General features: G+C 35.9%; 1 protein-coding gene across 3 annotated transcripts in view; it reads right to left on the bottom strand.

Moving 5' to 3' along the window:
• YAF2 (YY1 associated factor 2) overlaps positions 1 to 18,687 on the bottom strand; it is a 143,542-nt gene that overhangs the window by 101,357 nt on the left and 23,498 nt on the right. Inside the window, exon 3 of one of the 3 annotated variants that reach the window (XM_006888192.1) lies at positions 3,728 to 3,799. The exons of the other annotated variants lie outside the window; for them this stretch is intronic. Within the exon in view, the coding sequence (XP_006888254.1) occupies positions 3,728 to 3,799 (72 nt within the window). The remainder of the gene's footprint in view (positions 1 to 3,727; positions 3,800 to 18,687) is intronic. 3 annotated transcript variants of the gene reach the window in all.

The raw sequence follows: 18,687 nt of genomic DNA, 5'->3' as shown, positions 1-18,687 counted from the left end.
TGAACATTTCTTCATGTGTTTGTTTGCCATCTGAATGTCTTCTCTGGTGAAGTGTCTGTTCATATCCTGTGCCCATTTTCAACTGGGTTATTTATCTTGTTGTGGTGCTTGAGTATTTTATAAATTCTAGATGTAAGTCCCTTATCTGACATGTCATTCCCAAATACTTTTTCCCAGTCTGTGGCTTCCCTTTTTACCCTGTTGGAGAAGTTTTTGGATGTGCACAGGGATTTGATGCTTAGAGAATCCCCATTCCTCTATTTTATCCTCTCCTGGTTGTAGATTTTGCAGGATGTTTGGAAGACTGTTGATGTTGTGTATTAAGACTTCTAGAGTTCTTCCAACCTTCTCTTTAATGAAGTTTTAGTCCTTGGTTTTAGTCCTAAGTCCATGTTCCACTTTGAGTTGGTTTTTTTGTACAGAGTGACATGTGGATCTTGCCTGAGTTTTCTGCAGATTGTTTTCCAATTTTGTCAACATTATTTGTTAAAAAGAAAGTCAAGTATTTTCATTTTCAGAATTAGAGAAACTGATGCATAATAAAGTTTTTATTAAAAATGCTACTTTCAACTTTTTTTATCAAAACAACTAAAGTGTTGAATAGTTACATTCAAAATGTATTTGAGAATTATATTCTCCATAAAACCATCACACCATAGTTACAACAAAGAAACTATGTGACTGAATAGTCTCTCGTGTATATGGATGGAAGATTCAAATTAGTACCCAGGTGATTTAATTATATGTTACTTATCTTGCACATTACAAATACTGAGCCTGAATTGGTTCTTTAGTTATTATTAGAGGAGACCATCAATCTATCAAGAGAGTATTTCCTTCCTTCAATGACTTTGAAATTAGATTTCACTTAATGTTTCATTGAAGGTATTCTTTGGGGGGTATTTTTTTAATTTATTAGCTTAAAATGCTCCCTACATAGTATATTTTTATTAATATACAAAAAAAATATTTACAAATGGTATCCTATCCACGTATATAGAGGAGGATTTACAACACACTTTTTAGGACGTGCATAATACAATCCACAATAATCTTCAGAAATGTGGTTGTTCCTGCTGTATTAAATGCCACTGAGTCAGAATTAACCCATAGCTGCCCCTCCAGCAGATTTTAAAAAGCAATAAATTGCACAGAAGGAGACTATCTTTCTCCCAGAGGGACTGTGTGAAGTATGTGTGACATCAGGTTAGAGGTACAACTCCTTACCTCTGAGCCACCAGTGCTCCCTTATAAATGTGGTAAGTGCTATTATTACCTGTATTTTACAGCATTTTCATCTTCTTTTGACACTTTTCATGCCACCCAATATCTTTCCTAGGAAGCTGGGGTGGCTTAGTGATAAGGAATTGCACTGCCAAGGCAAAGAATGGTACACAGTTCAATCTATCAAGTGCTCTGTGGAAAAGAGAGGCAATCTCCCACCACATGATTTACTACCTCATTGAAGGTATTCTTTAAGCAAAGGTTTCTGATAATCAAGCAATGACCTAAGATAATAAAAAATCAGGTAACATGTTTCCAACTTGCTTTCTAATACTATAAAGCCGTTTGAAACCATTCTCATATGCTTTTTTTACTATATATCACAGAAGTTTATATTATACAAAGCAATGATTATTTCACTATATTTGTAAGAGAGCAAAAATACTGTTAATAAAGAAATTTAAAATAAGTATGACTAGTGAGCCAAATGTACATCTTTTATAAATGGGAAAAACTACCAGTAACATGTAATAATCTACATTAAAAACTAGTATCTCACTAAGTACAATTTAATCTCAGTTACTGATGTCAAGAACAGAACAAGATAAAAAATTTTAACGTCCTATCTCTGCTCTGAAAGCTTACAGTTTAAGAATTTTACATCAGAAGAAATCACAGTGAAATTAAAGGCATGTGAACTATTCAGTAGAAAATTGAGCTCTGTAAACTTTCACCCAATTTACAATAAAAAGTTAAGAGAAAAAACAGCAGTACAACCAGAGAAGTGTTATTTCTACAGACACAGAAATGTTTAGTCAATTTACATTTTGGTAAATAGTTAACAAGACTGATTTCTATGTGCTGTAAGACATTCTTCTAAGTGCCTTTCAAGGATTAATTCAAGTAATCCTCAAAACCATTTTAATTTTTCCACTAAGAAAATGGGAGGTAAAAAGAGATGTTACTATAAAATTGGCTTTCACCATAAAAGCACTGAAAAGTTTAAGTAGAAAACATGTCAAGAAAATGGAAAAAGCACAAGACAAAGGAAAACTAAGACTACTACATCTAGACAAGAATAGAACAAAAGGTCCATGTTCAAGAATATAATGCCGAATACATACAGTGCCAAAAAAACCCCACTGCCATCAAGTCAATTCCAACTCTCAGTGCCCTCCATAAGGTTTCAGAAGTTGTTAATCTTTATGGGAAGAGACTATCTTTCTCCTGCAGAGTACATGGTAGACTTGAAACACGGACCTTTTAGTTAGTTGTATAACATATCACTCCAAATAAGTACAACAGTTTTGGACTACAAGTGGCCTCAACTGTGCAGCAAAAATTTTTTTTGTTATTGTTGCTATACACCTTTGAGTCAGAAAAGACTCAGAGTTGACACTCCAGTGGATTTTCAAAGGCAGTAAATCAAACAAAAGAAGAATGTCCATCTTCCTCCCATGGAGCAACTGGTGTATCTGAACCACATGCCTCTGAGTTGGATGCACGACTCCTTACCACTAAGCCATCAGAGCTTCCTAGCAAATGAATCAAACACTTATAAAATAGTTAGTGCAGGGCATGATTATCAAGTTATTTAGCATTAAAAATGCCCTTCTAGAAACAGTAACCTGATAAACATGCAAAGTGAGAGAAAGCCAGAAGCAAGGAACTTCATCTAATTCTAATTTATGCCAGCTCCATAAACTGGTACCTGAGAAACCAGAGTTCAAATTTAATTCTGCCACCCTTCTCATTTATAAGTCCATCTATTCTGAATAATGGAACTAACAACTTTCACTAGAATATCTCTTAAATGCATTTTTAAATAACTTCATCTGTAAAGTTAAAAGGTACATAAAAATACATCACTGAGAAATGCTAGTTAATATAATAAAAAATTACTCTTTTTGTTTTAACAGTAATACGCAAAAAAATGACTAAATTTGGCACACGTATTCATTTCCTAATACAAGTTATTTATATCCATAAAACAGGGAATTTATAAAAGATTCTAACATACAGCCACTCTACATTGTTTTAGATGTAATACTACTTACCAAAAGTCAATGAGCATCATTTTTAGAAACATTATAATAGGTAATAAAAAAGTCACTAAAATTAATTTGATTTAATTTATTCACCTAATCATCATTAATTTAGGTATTTGTCACCCATACAATAAATGCATGTGAAATTTACAAAAAAGAAACACTCTCAAACAACTTCATTCTTCTTTAATGAAAGAAATTTCTTTCCAAGAAGAAATTGAAAAAACAAAAACCCTCAGATTTTTGAAAAGTGGATTACTTACCAGTAACTTGAGTTATCCTATTGGGTCTTTTCCCTCACAGATCCACCTCTCCTGCCCTTCTGTCCAGCATCAGAATCTTCCTGATGGACATCCACTGGAACTGAGGGGGCATGCAATTCAGATGCATACGTAAGAAAGTTGGGGGAAGGGATTTGGGAGATGCTACAGACATGCTTCAGTGCACTTGCTTACCTTCCTGAAATTGGACATTTCAACGGTTCCTTGGTCCTGGAAGCATTCACAATAACTTCAAAGAATGTGGATCTGTGGAGATTACCCAATAGGAGAACTCCAGTTACTGGTAAGTGATCCAGCTTTTTCTTCTCTATCAGAATAAGAAGATTATTTTTACATGTACATTATTATTATCATTACAAGGAAAGAGTCGCAAATTCACCAGATAAATACATGCACTGAAGTACAGAAATCAACTTCTAGATGACATTATCAAAAACATAAGAAAAAGAAAATTAATTTAATAGTTTAATTTTAAAATTTCTATTTTCATAGAAGCTATATTCAATACACAAAAATATCTTCCATTACACTATAGCGTATGATTTCACTGAAACTTACTTATCAAATTTGCTATTCCTTAACTAGTCATGTCATTAGCAGTCAGATATAAAACTCCAGGTGAAAAAGTATTATTACAAATCTCTTTACCACTAAGTCTTTAAAATACCCAATCAAGCTCATATACACAAAAGTAGATCAGGCTACAGATACATAATAATGCTGATTTTAATTTAAATACATGCAAAAATAAAAGAAAGCAATAAATTATAGTTTTGCTAATAAATTATACTTTTAAATAATTATCTCAAGATGTACATATCACTTTAAAAAGATTAAAGGCTAGATCTAACAAAAAAGAAACTTTATCTTCAAGTTTACATTATTTCATTCAATACATATTAATCATGTATTAATATTATATTAATCTCAATAAATATTAATCAGGTACATGTTCATTTTAATGTAATACAGCAATGATGACTTCAAGCACTAGTTTCTGCTGAAGATACAAGTGTTAACATTGCCCCCTTTACCATTCTGATCCTCAACAAACATCATCTACCTATGGTTTCACAGCTCTTCATTCTATGGAAACAAAGAAAGTATATGACTATACCTTTGTTTTAAGAATAAATAGAATTAGAAGGACTAGCAAAACATTATTTAACAAAAATAAAATGTCATTTCCAATGAAAATCTATTTTAATCATGTTATGATGTAGTATTTGTATTTCATTAAGGGTTTACAGCACACAGGCTAGATTCTTACTTCTAACAAGTACTTTGAGTAAATCTGGATACATTTTTCTATAAATATGAATTTTAAAGTCTGATAATAACAAATACTTCAGTGTTTTAAATTACCCACTCAATAGTGTTTTGAATTACCCACTCCCATTCATAATGGTTGCAACAGGTAAACAGCGAAAATGAGCATCTACAAAGATCTGTAAGAACTTTTAATCACTAAATAGTGAGTGATAAGGGTCTCACAAGTTTATATTGGTAAGATACAAGCAATAATTGGAGTATTTTACCCTAATTCTATAAACTAGTATAAAATAGACCATTACAAACTAAACAATGATGTTCAAATTTCGTTTATAGTAAATGCCTATAGATTTTAGACACAGGTCTTATGGATCAAATTAGGAATTTTAAAAAACTCAAAACTCATTGCTGTGGAATGCAGAAGAGAATTCCCAGTTCTTAAAGAATTCAGACTTTCTAGAGTATGGAGACTTGACAAACTCCTGAGACTACTGCCCTGAGATAATCTTCAAACATTTTTTAAGTCAAACAGTATTAGCTTAACTATTAAGAACATCTGCCTTGAACACCATTGTCTTTAACATCTATATGTGTTCAAACTGATAACAGCAACTGGAAAGGACAGAAAAGAAACTCAGGGGGCACTGACTATGGCAACTTATGAGAGCTGAACAATGAAGAAAAAGTAGGTGAGAATAGTCACATAACCTGAATAATGTAACTCACTATCACTGAACTGTACATGTTGAAATTGCTGGGTTGGTGTATGTTCTGCTGTGTGTATTCCTCATAACAACAACAAAAACAAAGTTTAAACCAAGGTGTCTTGAAAATATTTTAAGGGAATCAAAGGTGTACTCAGAAACTAGCACTGAAAATTAAATTTTCTTATTCTGATCCTGCCATAAACCCAACTAAGATGGATTTTATCATAATAGTTTAGAAAAGAAATTGGAAAAATGTATTCATAATAATTACACTCCTCATACACAAAAATATACTGTGTCATTATCAAGAACCAATCCAGTTACACTAATAAACCATCTGTATAAAATCAATATGAATTTATAAGAAGACTACTCATTAAAAAGTGTGACATCTAATAGTAATTTCCACCACCATCCTTCTGGCTGGATATCAGCCTATTTACCTGTAAAATAGAAATAGCAATGGAATGTCCTTCACAGGACAGCTGTTAAGCATTCAGAATATTAATGTAAGCAGAACAGTTAGACAATGCCTGAAAACTAAACATAGATCAAACTGTTAACATAATTATCCAGAAATGGTCTTATTCTCAAGGGGCTTTGGACATTTTTAGTTGAGAGTAGTCTAAGGAATAAAAGAACTACAGAGAAATCAAAAGTCTCACAAAGACGTTATTGTGATGGATTTATTACAGATTTGCCACTTTCTTGAAGCTATAAAAGTCATACTAATATGAGAATCACAATTTCATCACAAGATAAAACATCTATAACATGTTAATATAAAAAATAGAAATGCTAAAAAAATAAATAGAAATGCTATTATATATTCATAACTTTAAATATATATATGAATGACTGGGTCAATTTTAGCAACCATCTAGGCAGTAGTCAAGTACTAATACCATGTTACTGCTGTTTTTTGTTATGTGCCTTCAAGGCTGGGACTCATGGTGACCTTATGTATAACAGCTCTGGAGCCTGCACTGTCCTAAGCCAGTCTTACTGGCTCTAACACACCTATCCCCATTGCCCCTAGTTACTATGTTAATCCATCTGATCCAGTTCTTCCTCTCCTGTGCTGTCCCTCCACACTTCTGAGCATAATGTCCTGCTCTAAGGACTGGACCCTCCTGGCCACATGTCCAAAGTATGAAACGGAGCTTCAAAATCCTAGCCTCCAAGGAAACTTGGATTCACGCCCTCCAAGACAGACCTATTTGTTTTCCTGGTGGTCCATGTTCAAGACTCTTCTCCAGCACCACAACTCAAAGGCATCAATTATTATTCTTCTTCTGTCATCCTTAGTCAGTTTCCAGCTCTCTGATGTATAGCAAGTAATTGTGAAGACCACGGCCTGAATCAGGCTATCTAGGAGTGGTGATGGCACTGTGGCTAAAATACTGAGCTGCTAACTGAAGGTTGCCAGTGTGAATAAACCAGCTGCTCTGTAGGGAATCAGTTTCTGTCAAGATTTACAGCCTTGGAAATCCTATGGGACAATCCTATTCTGTCCTATGGAGTCACTATGAGTCAGAATCAATTCAATGGCCAACAAGTTTTCAGCTATATAAATGGTAACTGTAAACGTTACAAAACAAATAATTATACAAGATATTTAGACTTAAATAGCTGCCTGAAATATTCACACAAACTGTTTATCAACACTCCATATTTGCTGCTAACTTTTATAGCTTGAAATTCAGGACGGCAATCCCTGTCAAATTCTAAAATGAAAGCACAAGAAAAACAGTTTATGTTCGTGTTTAGGACTAACACTTAATGGTTACATTAATATTAAAATTTTGTAAAAAGCTAAAAGGGGAGGGGTACTAAGCACATCTCTGCTGTAACCAGAACAATCCTCTTGAACATTCTATTTCCTCCTTAAGTTTCTTTTTTAAGACAGACATGTACAATAAATCTTTTAAATAGTTTGATTAAAATATAATGTTGTAGGCAACCTCTAAAATGGTTTCCTAAGTGGCTCCCACACTTCCTGGTATTCACACCCTTGTAATAAAAATCCCCTGAGTACAGGCTGAAATCCTACTAAATTAAGAATGCAATCTGGAAGAATGGGATTGTCGTGGGCTCTAGTTGTTCTGTGACAGAGTTCTGGCCTTCCATGCAGGAAATCTGGAGTCAGTCTTTAACTAATGCACTTCCTGTGTAGCCATCAATCAACTGTCAACTGCTATGATGCTGAACAAGTTTCAGCAGTCTCCAGACACAAAGATTTTTAAAAGACCTGGAAATCCACTTACATATTACATCAGCCAGTGAAAATTGTATGAATGACAACTAAACCTGGAGATGGCACAACACTTGGCTGTTCTGCTGGACATAAGGTCACTAGGAGTCAAGGGCTAGCTTGACATAACAAGGTCAGCTGAAAATCACATTAGTGTGTTGCCTTATAGAACTCCCTCAATTAAGACAAAATGACTGTAGCTCCAGCTTAAAGCTTGACTACAGCCTTGTGAGGCCCAGAAACTACCCAGCTAAAGCATCCCTTAAGTCCCCATAGAAGATAATGTTCTCTTCTACAAATTCTGCAATAATTTGTTTCACAGAAAGAGATAACTATTACAGATAGCATTAGGGCTTTGAATCAGTTCTTTCTGGTTCAGCCACCACCAATGAAGTGAAACTAGAAACAGATACAATTTGTAAAATGTAGCAGTGCTGAAAACAGGGAAAAATCACAGGCTGAGAATTTCTAGAAACTTCCCTCTTTAAAACAAGGGCAGCATAAATGCTGTATAGTAACCAAACACCTTGACAGAGTCAGAAATAGTAATGCTCAGCTCAAAGGTGGTAGCCAACTATGCTGCTGTCAATGTATGTAGGTACCTTGTACATCCTAGTGTGTTATTTTCCACAGTTTGGGCAATATCCAAATTTCCTACATGAGGTGACTGAAAGATCTCTATATTTTAAAAAAAAAATCCAATTGTGATTTTAATGAAAGTTTACAGAAGGTTGGATTTTCTTTCATTCACTATTGCACATCCCCCCTCCCCAAGTTCATATTTGTTGTTTTTTTCTTAAATATTCATTCATTGTTGCACAATTACCTCCCTCCCACCCAGTTCCCCCCTCCCCCAGTCCTCCTTGCAACATAACTCTTATTGTGGACTGTTATGTCATAAGGACAATGACTATTCATACACACTCCTTTTAAAAAGATCTCTCCTTCATCTGTTCCAGTGCAATGTTCATTATCTATCAATTCTCATCCTAGTCTGAATCACACATTCCAGGACTTAAACTCATCTTTTTTTTTTTTAACCTGGAGTTGCTCCATCACCCATGTTGCTGTTGTGTGCCGTCAAGTCAGAGCCAACCCTGATCCCTTTAGTGGATTTTCAGAGGCATGAAACTGCCCAGGCAGAGATTGCCCATCCTCCTCCCACAGAGATTTGAATCACATGCCTTTGGGATTGCAGCACAGCTTCTTACCATGAGGCTACCAGAGCTGCCGCAACCAAACCAATTCGAACTGGCTTAAAGCCCTGGCTAGCATCACAAAGCAGTTCCTATTCAATTAAAAATGGGAAAGTGACTGATAATTAGATACATTAAAAAGGAACTTTTAAGAAACCAGAAAATCTACAGGTTAAGAGCTAATCCTGAATTCGGTCCTTGATTTTTAGATCCAAAAATTCAATCTAAATAAAGCTAACACTGGTAAGACTCAAAGACTGAACTGTATCAACCAAAATTATTAACAAATTAATATCACCATTCAGGGGCAAATCTCTCCCAGTTCAAACACACTTGAACACTGTGTATCACTGCATAGTTTCAGGAGCTACCAGTCACACCTTTTCCCACCCATGTACTAACTACACCTAGTACTCACCCTGCTTAGCATCCAACATTAGAGGAGATCCAGAATGTCCATGGTGACATGACCACAGACACAAGTCATATAAACTGTAACTGTGCAAAAGCCCTGAAAACTGCTTGCTGTGTCTACAAACTACTTAAAAAAAAAAAAAACCCCAAAACTAGGAGAGGTTAAGAAGTAGTTAATTAGAGATAATGAAATCTAAATAACCCAATCACAGAACAAAGTGTCATTCTAAGCAAAACCAATTTCACTGCCTTCAAGTGATTCCAATCCACAGCAACTCTCTGGAACAGAAGTAAACTACCTCGCAGGGTTTCCAAGGCTTTACATTTTCACAAAAGCAGACTGCCACATCTTTTCCCAGTTTAAATCAAGCATGTTACCACTGCATCACCAAGGCTATTGGTGACTTTTATCCAGAAACTGTTAACCAGCATCTCTCGCTACACCACCTCTTATACTACACTAACCACTGACCAACCGTCAAGTGGTTTTTCTGTGCAGTCTCCCATGTACACCATTTTATGTTCAAGTCATTCTTCCTAAAAAAAAGATACTTTATTCACATTAACTGAGGTTCAGTAATATTTTTATCTTCCTAATTTGATTTGACAAATACCTGTCCCTTAATTAAGTACCACATTTATAAATCATAAAATGGGATACTGATATAGACACATAATGCTATCTACTCAATAATTTCTGGTTTTAGAAAATATTTTCTTTATTTGAGCCCAGAAAATCATGAACATTATTATCATGGGGGTCTTGATATTTAGTATCCAAGTTAATACATAAAAATAACATCTAACAATAAACTCAAACCCAACAATTATGTCTATAAAAAGAGGGAGTATAACCACAGACCTATCTTTAAGTACTTTTTATCATCTATGATGATTATAAAAATTAATCTGACCAAGTTCTGAAGCCTTGTATCTGTTTTGAAATAGATTAAACACACACACACACACACACACACACACACACAGATGCTGAATAACCATCTCTAAAATAGAAAGAGGGAGCTATAATGACCTAGTAGATAAGACAATCCAAAGGCAGGAAGTTCAAACCACCAGCTATTTTGTGAAACAAAGACAGGCAATCTCCTCCCATGTGATTTACAGCCTCTGAAAATTCATTAGAAAGTCAGTTATGAGTTGGTTCTGAGCACATGGACCATAACAGCAGCAAAACAACAACAACAAAAATAAATGTACAGTTTAATAAATGAACGGCCATTTTCTAACATATTTAATATGGTCATGTCCACAGCACTAAACTTAGTGTAACAGCCGAATAAAACATAGCTCTAAATAACAGATTTTCTTCCTTGGAAGGGAGACTTCCCTTTTTTGTTTCCATTTAATTGTTTTTAAAAAGTGTAATCTGGTTATCTGCCTGCTTTTCTGACATTTTCTGAAGCCACGCACCCCTAACTTCAGATCAATGCTAGTCTTTGCCTAAGGCAAAACAACTACTGGAGGTGGGGGACCTAAACCAACACACACACCACACACACACAACCAGAAACAACTCTGAACTTACTGTTAACTGGAACTTTTCCCCCTTCTCATTCATTTTTCAGCCTAAGTGCCACCAAGCTCACAGAATTCTTCCCTACACACATACTTCTTACAAGTAATACTGACTGATGCTGCGAAGAGTGTTGATTGTGGAGCTGAACGAACTGTAATTGTTAACAATCTCAATCTCTTTTCCATCTATGATAGTGCTGCCAATTGGTCTGGTGGTGAGAATCTTTGTCTTCTTGATGTTGAGCTTCAATCCATGTGAAGACTACTACAGTCCTTGACCTGCAGCAAGCACATTAGGTTCTCCTCAGTTTCAGCAAGAAAGGTTGTGTCATCTGCATAACGTAGTTTGTTGATGAGTTTTCCTCCAATGCTGATGCTACATTCCTCTTCAGAAAGCCTTCTTCGCGAATGATCTCTTCTGCATATAGACTGAAAATGTATGGAGACAGGATGCATCTCTGATGTACTCCTTTCCCCTATTTTGAATCATGTAGTGTGTTTCCTTGCTCTGTTCTGGTGAATGATTCCTGGTCCAAGTGTAGGTTTCACATGAGTACAATTAGGAGTTCTGAATTTCCATTCTGCTCAAAGAGTTTGTTGTGATCCACAAAGTCAAATGCCTTTGCACTGTCAATGAAACACAAATATTCTTCTGCTATTTTAAGCTCTCAGCCAAAATCCATCTGATATTGGCTATGAGATGTTTATCAGTACATTACTATATAATATTATCTCATTATGACTTAAAATATGAATTTCAATGCCACACTTGCTAAAAGAAGTCTCACACCACACAGAAGATACTTGTCTGGTGAAAAGTAAACTCTTTCCACTGTTAATCATACCCTCTCCTTCTGGGAATGTTTTTACTGTTTGTCTAATATTGTTCTCTCCTAGGTTTCTTATTCTGAATATTTTCACTTTCCTTCACAAAAAAATAGTATTTCTCAAGATTCTTCCACAGCACTCTTTTCTCACACTGTTTAGCAATGGCTTTCCCTCTGACTTATATTACTCATTCCCAATGCTTCAACTCTATCATGCATGCTAATGACCACACCAAACAGTACACACAGCTCTGTTCTTTTCCTAAATTTTAGCCCCAAAGATCTAACTGCTTTATCTGCTATCTCTGACTTCCCATTTGAAATTCAGTAAATCTAAACGTAAACTAACATCTTTACTAGATTCTATCCTTCCTATTTGATGTCTAGTGAGAAATACCACCATTCATTCACTCAGCTGCTTAACTAATACAGAATTCTGGGATCCATTCTTTAATTTCTCATATTTTACACTATCAGTAGGAGCATAAATTTCTCTAATATTCATATTACATTTAAAAAGCAAAAGGCAATTAAAAAGACAGGGAAAAAAGACCAAAACAGATGTAAAAAAAAAAAAAAAGGTCTAAAACTTCCTCTTCAACACAGTCATCCACTCACTGTTGCTGAGTCTGAATCAGCTTATAGTTGACCCTTGTCCATTGGAATTCTGAGGCTATAAGTCACAGAGGAGACTGTCCTCCTTTCTCCCAAAGACCTTTTAGTGAATTTGAAATGCAAGGAGACATCACCTTTGGGTTAGCAGTCCAACTACCACAAGACAATACCACCAAAGCTCCCTTACAGGTAACTTAAACTAACTTAAATTCTCTTAAATAAAATGGACACAATTACACGTAATAAATCTAGTCCACAGGATTATAAAGTTGTATTAAAATTCTATATATAGGAAAATACGCTAAAGCAGAAGTTAAATCAGATAAATGATAAAGGGCCTTTGTGGTTCAGTAATACCAACACTTATTCAAGAGATTATCTTTATTACTATTATTAGAATTAGCATTCAATATTTATTGTATTCTTATAAGAAACCTGGTGGCTTAGTGGCTAAAACCTTTGACTGCTAACCTTAAAGTCAGTAGTTTGAACTCACTGGTCAATCCTGAGAAGAAAGACAAGGCAAACAGCTTCCATAACTATTTACAGCCTTGGAACACCTACAGAAGATCTACGGAACATCTATACTCCATCCTATTGTATTATGAGTAAGACTCAATAAGTGGGTACAATTTCCTTATTATTTGTCATACACTATAGTTAATTCTTGGCATTGTATATTACACTTAATCCTCACCAGAAGGCACAATGGTCACATAACTACCAGCAGAAAGGAATTTAAAATGTGTTTCCAGGACCAAAAGTTTGGCTCTCAGGAAGATTACAGTTTAACAAAGAAAAAACAAGTTGAAATATTTTTAATATCATATACAAATAGAGAAGGTATTATGGTGGCACAGTCTGTAGTGGATTGCACTGCTAATCCAAAGGCCAGATGACGTTCAGTCCATATGGAATTTCACTAATCTAAGGAACAGATGGATCTGGTGGATCAAATCTACTAGATGTTCTAAAGTCCAGAGATGGGCAATCTTCTTCTCTGAGACTGACAGCCTGAGAAGCATTGCAGAGTCAGTTACAGATCACTGTCATCACCACAGCTGTGAGGGTGAATGATAAAAATACTAAAATTCCACGTCTGCACTGAACACTTTGAGTATTTGACACGCCGCATTTATTCTGGGAGAGATGAGCCATCCCACCCCACCCCCCACCCCACACACATACACACTTAAGATTTACAGCTTCAGAAACCAATGGTTTGCTCAACTATGAGTCAACATTAACTTGCTGGCAGTGAGTCTGAGATATAAGTAAAGGCTTTTTGAAAGAGATTCTCTCAAGTAGAAAAATAACGAACAAAAAAAAAACCAAATTAGGATGATTGGAGGAGGAAGGCAGGCAGAGCACAAAGTTAAAAAAAACCAGCATGGTTTGCTGTTGTTGTTGTTGTTATGTGCCGTCGAGTCGTTTGCGACTCATAGCGACCCTATGTACAGCAGCCCTAAACCGTGCTCTATCCTGTGCCAATCTCATTGCCTCTGACACACCCATCCCGATTACCCCAGTCATTAATCAATCCACCTCATAGAGGGTCTTCCCCTCCTGCGCTGTCTTCTACTCTACCCAGCATGATGTCCCTCTCTAAAGACCTGTCAAGGCTATAAATCTTAACCAGAACAGTCCATTTCGTCATCTTCCCATAGAGTAGCTGACTGATAGGCACCACTGACGTTTCTGTTAGCAGCCCAAAACACAGCCCACTGCTCGACCAGAGGTCACTATGTTGAAAGCCCTATGGGGCAGTTATTCTCCTTCACAGAGGTCAATACAAGGTGGAACCAACTCAATGGCAAACAACAATATTGATTATTTTAGTTAGCACATTTTTTATGATATATGAAACACTATGCCAAGTACTTTAAACAGGTGATGTCATTCAACTCTCACAAAGCCCAGGAGTCTGGTATTATTATCTCCATTTTACAAATAAAAAAGGAGAAGTTTATAGAACATGCAGCCAACAAGTAGCAAAAACAACATTTAGATTCAAATAGTCATGCTCCAAATTCCAAGCTTTTAATTACTATACTACATAACTGCAGGATATTCATGTAAAAACAAAGTCTTTGCATTCTTTACTTTCAATAAACATAATGAATACACAGAAAAATCAGTTATGGAGCATATTTTTCAATATGACTTTTATTAGACATTAACTGACTTTACTATGTAGCAGGAATATGTAAATAGAGCATGTTAGCCTATCCACAAGGAGACTGGCTATCTACCATTCCACTAGGGGATTGGCCAGTCTCAAAAATCTACAATGTACTCATGAGTCTCACCATTGACTTGAGCAACACAGTAGTGACAGATCTTCTGGCACCAGTGAAGATAAACAAGACAATGTAAGGATGCCCTTCCTGTTCCAGCTACACTTATGGCCACAATACATACAGCCAAACTGGAGATGGCCTAACAAAAGATGAATCTTGGGGAAGTGGGGGGTGGAGAAGACAATACTGGCATGACTGAGAACTTGGGAACGCAGGCCAACAATGCCACAAAGCTTGAGGCTGAAGTGCCTGTGTGCACATTCCAGGAACTGTCTTGACTGTATTGTTATTAACCTGGATTATAATCTTTTAACTTCCCCAACATGGTTCTGTGGTCTGTGAGCTATCTATCATATCAGATTCTGGACCCAGCAAAGAAGTAAAATTACTGTTGAGATGAGAAGAAACAGGTATGGGAACATAGAGGGCATTATGCGACCTCATGGTAACTGGTTTTGTGCTACTGCTGGAGTGACAGGGACAGCTCCCCTTTGGGAAGTCAGTAAAGGTCAGCTATGACTGTCCCCATGTGGTCTTTACTCTTTTAAAACAAGTACATACCTATCAAAAGAAAAGTATATCTTCCCAGATTAAAACTAGAAATATATCATGAAGTCCAACAGACAATAGCAAGATTACAATTAAATCACCAAGGAATATTTTTAAATATCCTGCAATCACAAACTTAACAGTTTATAGAAAACTGGCAGCAAAGAAACACTGACCAAATATTATAACCCATTTCACACAGTGAAATAAACTTACTAAGATTTATCAAAAATTACTTTGATGCCATTATAAACCCAATATTGTTTTATGAGTAACTTATAAACCAAATATAGTTTTATCTGTAAATTATACTGCTCACTATTCATTTGACTAATGACTATCTAGAGCTAAGGTTTACTACCATATTCTACTTTCTTTTACCTTTTTTTTGGTTTTTTTCTCTTTTTTTTAACTTTCATGAACTCATTGTTGTACATTTCTCCCTGGGACCCCGCCCTCCCAGTTTGCTCTTCTCTTTGAAAAGTAAAAGAAAAATTCTTTCATTGTTATACAATCCCTCCCCCCAGGTCCACTCCACTATGCAACCTTCGTTCTGGACTCCTCTCCTGACAATAATACCTAATCACATATCCCTTTTAAACAGATTTCTTCCTCATCTGTTTCAATGCAGTATACATTATTTATTCCCTCTTTCTTAGTCTCCCCCCAACCCCGAAGTCAGTCCTGTTTTACAACAGTGGCTCTATGCAGTATTTGTTCTTTTGTCACTGAGATAATTCACTCTGCATGTCTTCCACGGTCACCTATTTTGAATAATATTGCATGAGTTCCTTGTTGCTATTGTGAACAATGGGTGTGCAACTATCTGCCTGGGTGGCAGTTATGGTCTCTTTGGGGTATATTCCCAGTAGTGGAATTGCTAGGTCAAATGGTATTTCTATTTGCAACTTTTTGAGAAAGCGCCATACCGCCTTCCACAGTGGTTGCACCATTTTACACTTCCACCAACAGTGAATAAAGGTTCCAGTTTCTCCACAACCTCGCCAGCATTTGTTGTTTGCTGTTCTGTTAAATCTTGCTGTTCTTACTGGGGTGAGATGAGATATAGTTGTTTTGATCTGCATCTCTCTTAAAGCTAGGGATTTTGAACATTTCTTCATGTGCTTATTGGCCATCTAAATGTCTCCTTTCGTGAAGCGTCTGTTCATATCCTGTGCCCATTTTCCAACTGTGTTGTTTATCTTTATCTTGTTGTAGTACTCAAACATATTGTAGTACTCAAACATATTATAAATTCTAGATATAAGTCCCTTATCTGACATGTCATTACCAAATACTTTTTCCCACTCTGCGGCTTCCCTTTTTACCCTGTTGGAGAAGTTTTTGGATGTGCATAGGGATTTGATTCTTAGAAGGTCCCATTCATCTATTTTATCTTCTCCTAGTTGTAGATTTTGCAGGATGCTTGGAAGACTGTTTATGTTGTGGTATTTAATATTAAAATATGTTGTAATAATAATTTTTAAAGCAAAAAGTACTTAACATGTTGCCGTAAATGACGGTAAATGTGTTTCTAAACATGGTCGTCAATTTAAAAAGTGTGGCAATGCGTTAACAAAATTGTCTAGAAAAGATGGAAGTACAGTTAAGGAGCGAAGAGATTCAAGGAAGAGAAGGCTATCCATACCATCATGTAAAATCATTAACTCTTCCCTTTGAAACTCAACACTACCAAGTCCAAATACAAATCAGCCTGTTTTAACAGAACTTGAGTGGTAGAGGATTAAACACATGGTACAGGGCAATGACTTTCAAAGAAAATATAATCTAGTAACAGGGTACTTTTATGAAATAAAAGTTAAGCAATCCAAATAAATTAAACACAGAATGTCAGAGATGACCTGGTTCAAGTGGAGTGGGCGAGAGTGGAGCAGACAAAATGATTTCCAACTGTTTTTTCTACTGACAGACATTAAGATAATGCCATGAAGCCTCAGTGCTTCAACCGCCAAAATACAAAAGTGGACTTTTCCAAGGGATGATCAACTCTGTTAGACTTCTACACTCATTTTCAATTCATTATTTCTTACAGTTTACTACCCCACAGGATGCTCCTCAAAGACAGTCTTGGATGAATTAATGTGTATTAGTCTTGGCTGAAGTAATAGTCACTGAGAGAAAGATAAGCAGGCAGAGGTGTAACAACAGAGAGCATTTTTGGATCCAAGCATTCACCAAACAGAGAAAGGGCAACTGAGACAAAGGCACCAGCTCACACATTTACACCCCAATAGGCCTATACACAAGCCCCAATGTACATCTTTGTCTGTACACACACAGAGAACTCAAGTGGAATGAATACCTCTGAGCCCTGCCCACTCAGTATCAAATCCTGAAAACACAAAATAGCATCTCTCAATATTAATGTGCCTTGCAATTACATAGTGTCATGACAAAATGCAAGTTCTGATAAAGAAGGCAGAGAAGAGGCTAGTATTCTAAACTTCTGACATGTTTTCAGGTGATGACAAAGTCACAAGTCTGTAAACTACAGTATGGATACCATGAGCCTACAGATTAACTATTTTCCCCATACAGCTGAATACTACTTGATTTAGCAAGGTTATATTCATTACACAAAGCCATCAAGCTGACTGACAGCAATCACCATCAGGTTTCTGAGTCTGCAAATCTTTACAGGAAGAAACTACACATCTTCTGGAATAGCTTGTTTTACGACCTTTCTATTAAAAGCACAACATGTGACATACTACATTGCCAGGAACTTTTTAAAAAACTAGAAGGTAATTCAATGGAAAACTTCTCAGAGTCCTTAAACCTGCTAAATATGTGCATGATCTGCAGTATTTTCAAAGTTCTTTCTACTTCCTTTAAACCAAGGAACATTCCCTAGGGCCAAATGTTTGTGAAACATTTTTCAGCCAAGATGACCAAAGTAAGGTTAAGAATGACCAGACTGAAGCCAGAGAACTTCTTTGACTAAAAAGAATCTCTTCTTTTCTCCTAAAGTTCCAATGAGACACACACCAAATTTCACTTTTAAATGTAACTATTCATCCACAAAAAACTGAGGGAGGAGGAACTAAGTAATTTAGATGTAGCTAGCTAGCTGTACTTAGAATGAGGTTGTGATGAACATTCCAATTTTCTTCTTTACACTGTATCTGATACCTTCAATGTACATGGAATATATATAATACCAATCAGTTGTTATACAAAAAAACAACTCAATCCCTTATCCCCAGGTTATTTAAGTTCACACTTCATAATTTTAGTAAGAGTTCTAAGAAACAAAAAAATTTCTAGTAAAGAAAAAAATGGTGGAAGGATAAAAAAATGAAATTATGGGATATGCTACATTTGAATTTCAATAAGGAGAGTATGGAGCAACGGATATTGTCGTTAAGTGCCGTCGAGTCGCTTGCGACTCATAGCGACCCTATGTACAACAGCCCTAAACTCTGCTCTGTCCTGTGCCAATT

The sequence above is a fragment of the Elephantulus edwardii genome, unplaced genomic scaffold, assembly GCF_000299155.1.
Source record: "Elephantulus edwardii isolate Elephantulus edwardi_28Jun2011 unplaced genomic scaffold, EleEdw1.0 scaffold00065, whole genome shotgun sequence".
Classification (NCBI taxonomy): domain Eukaryota; kingdom Metazoa; phylum Chordata; class Mammalia; order Macroscelidea; family Macroscelididae; genus Elephantulus; species Elephantulus edwardii.
This window is presented reverse-complemented; position numbering and strand designations above follow the sequence as displayed.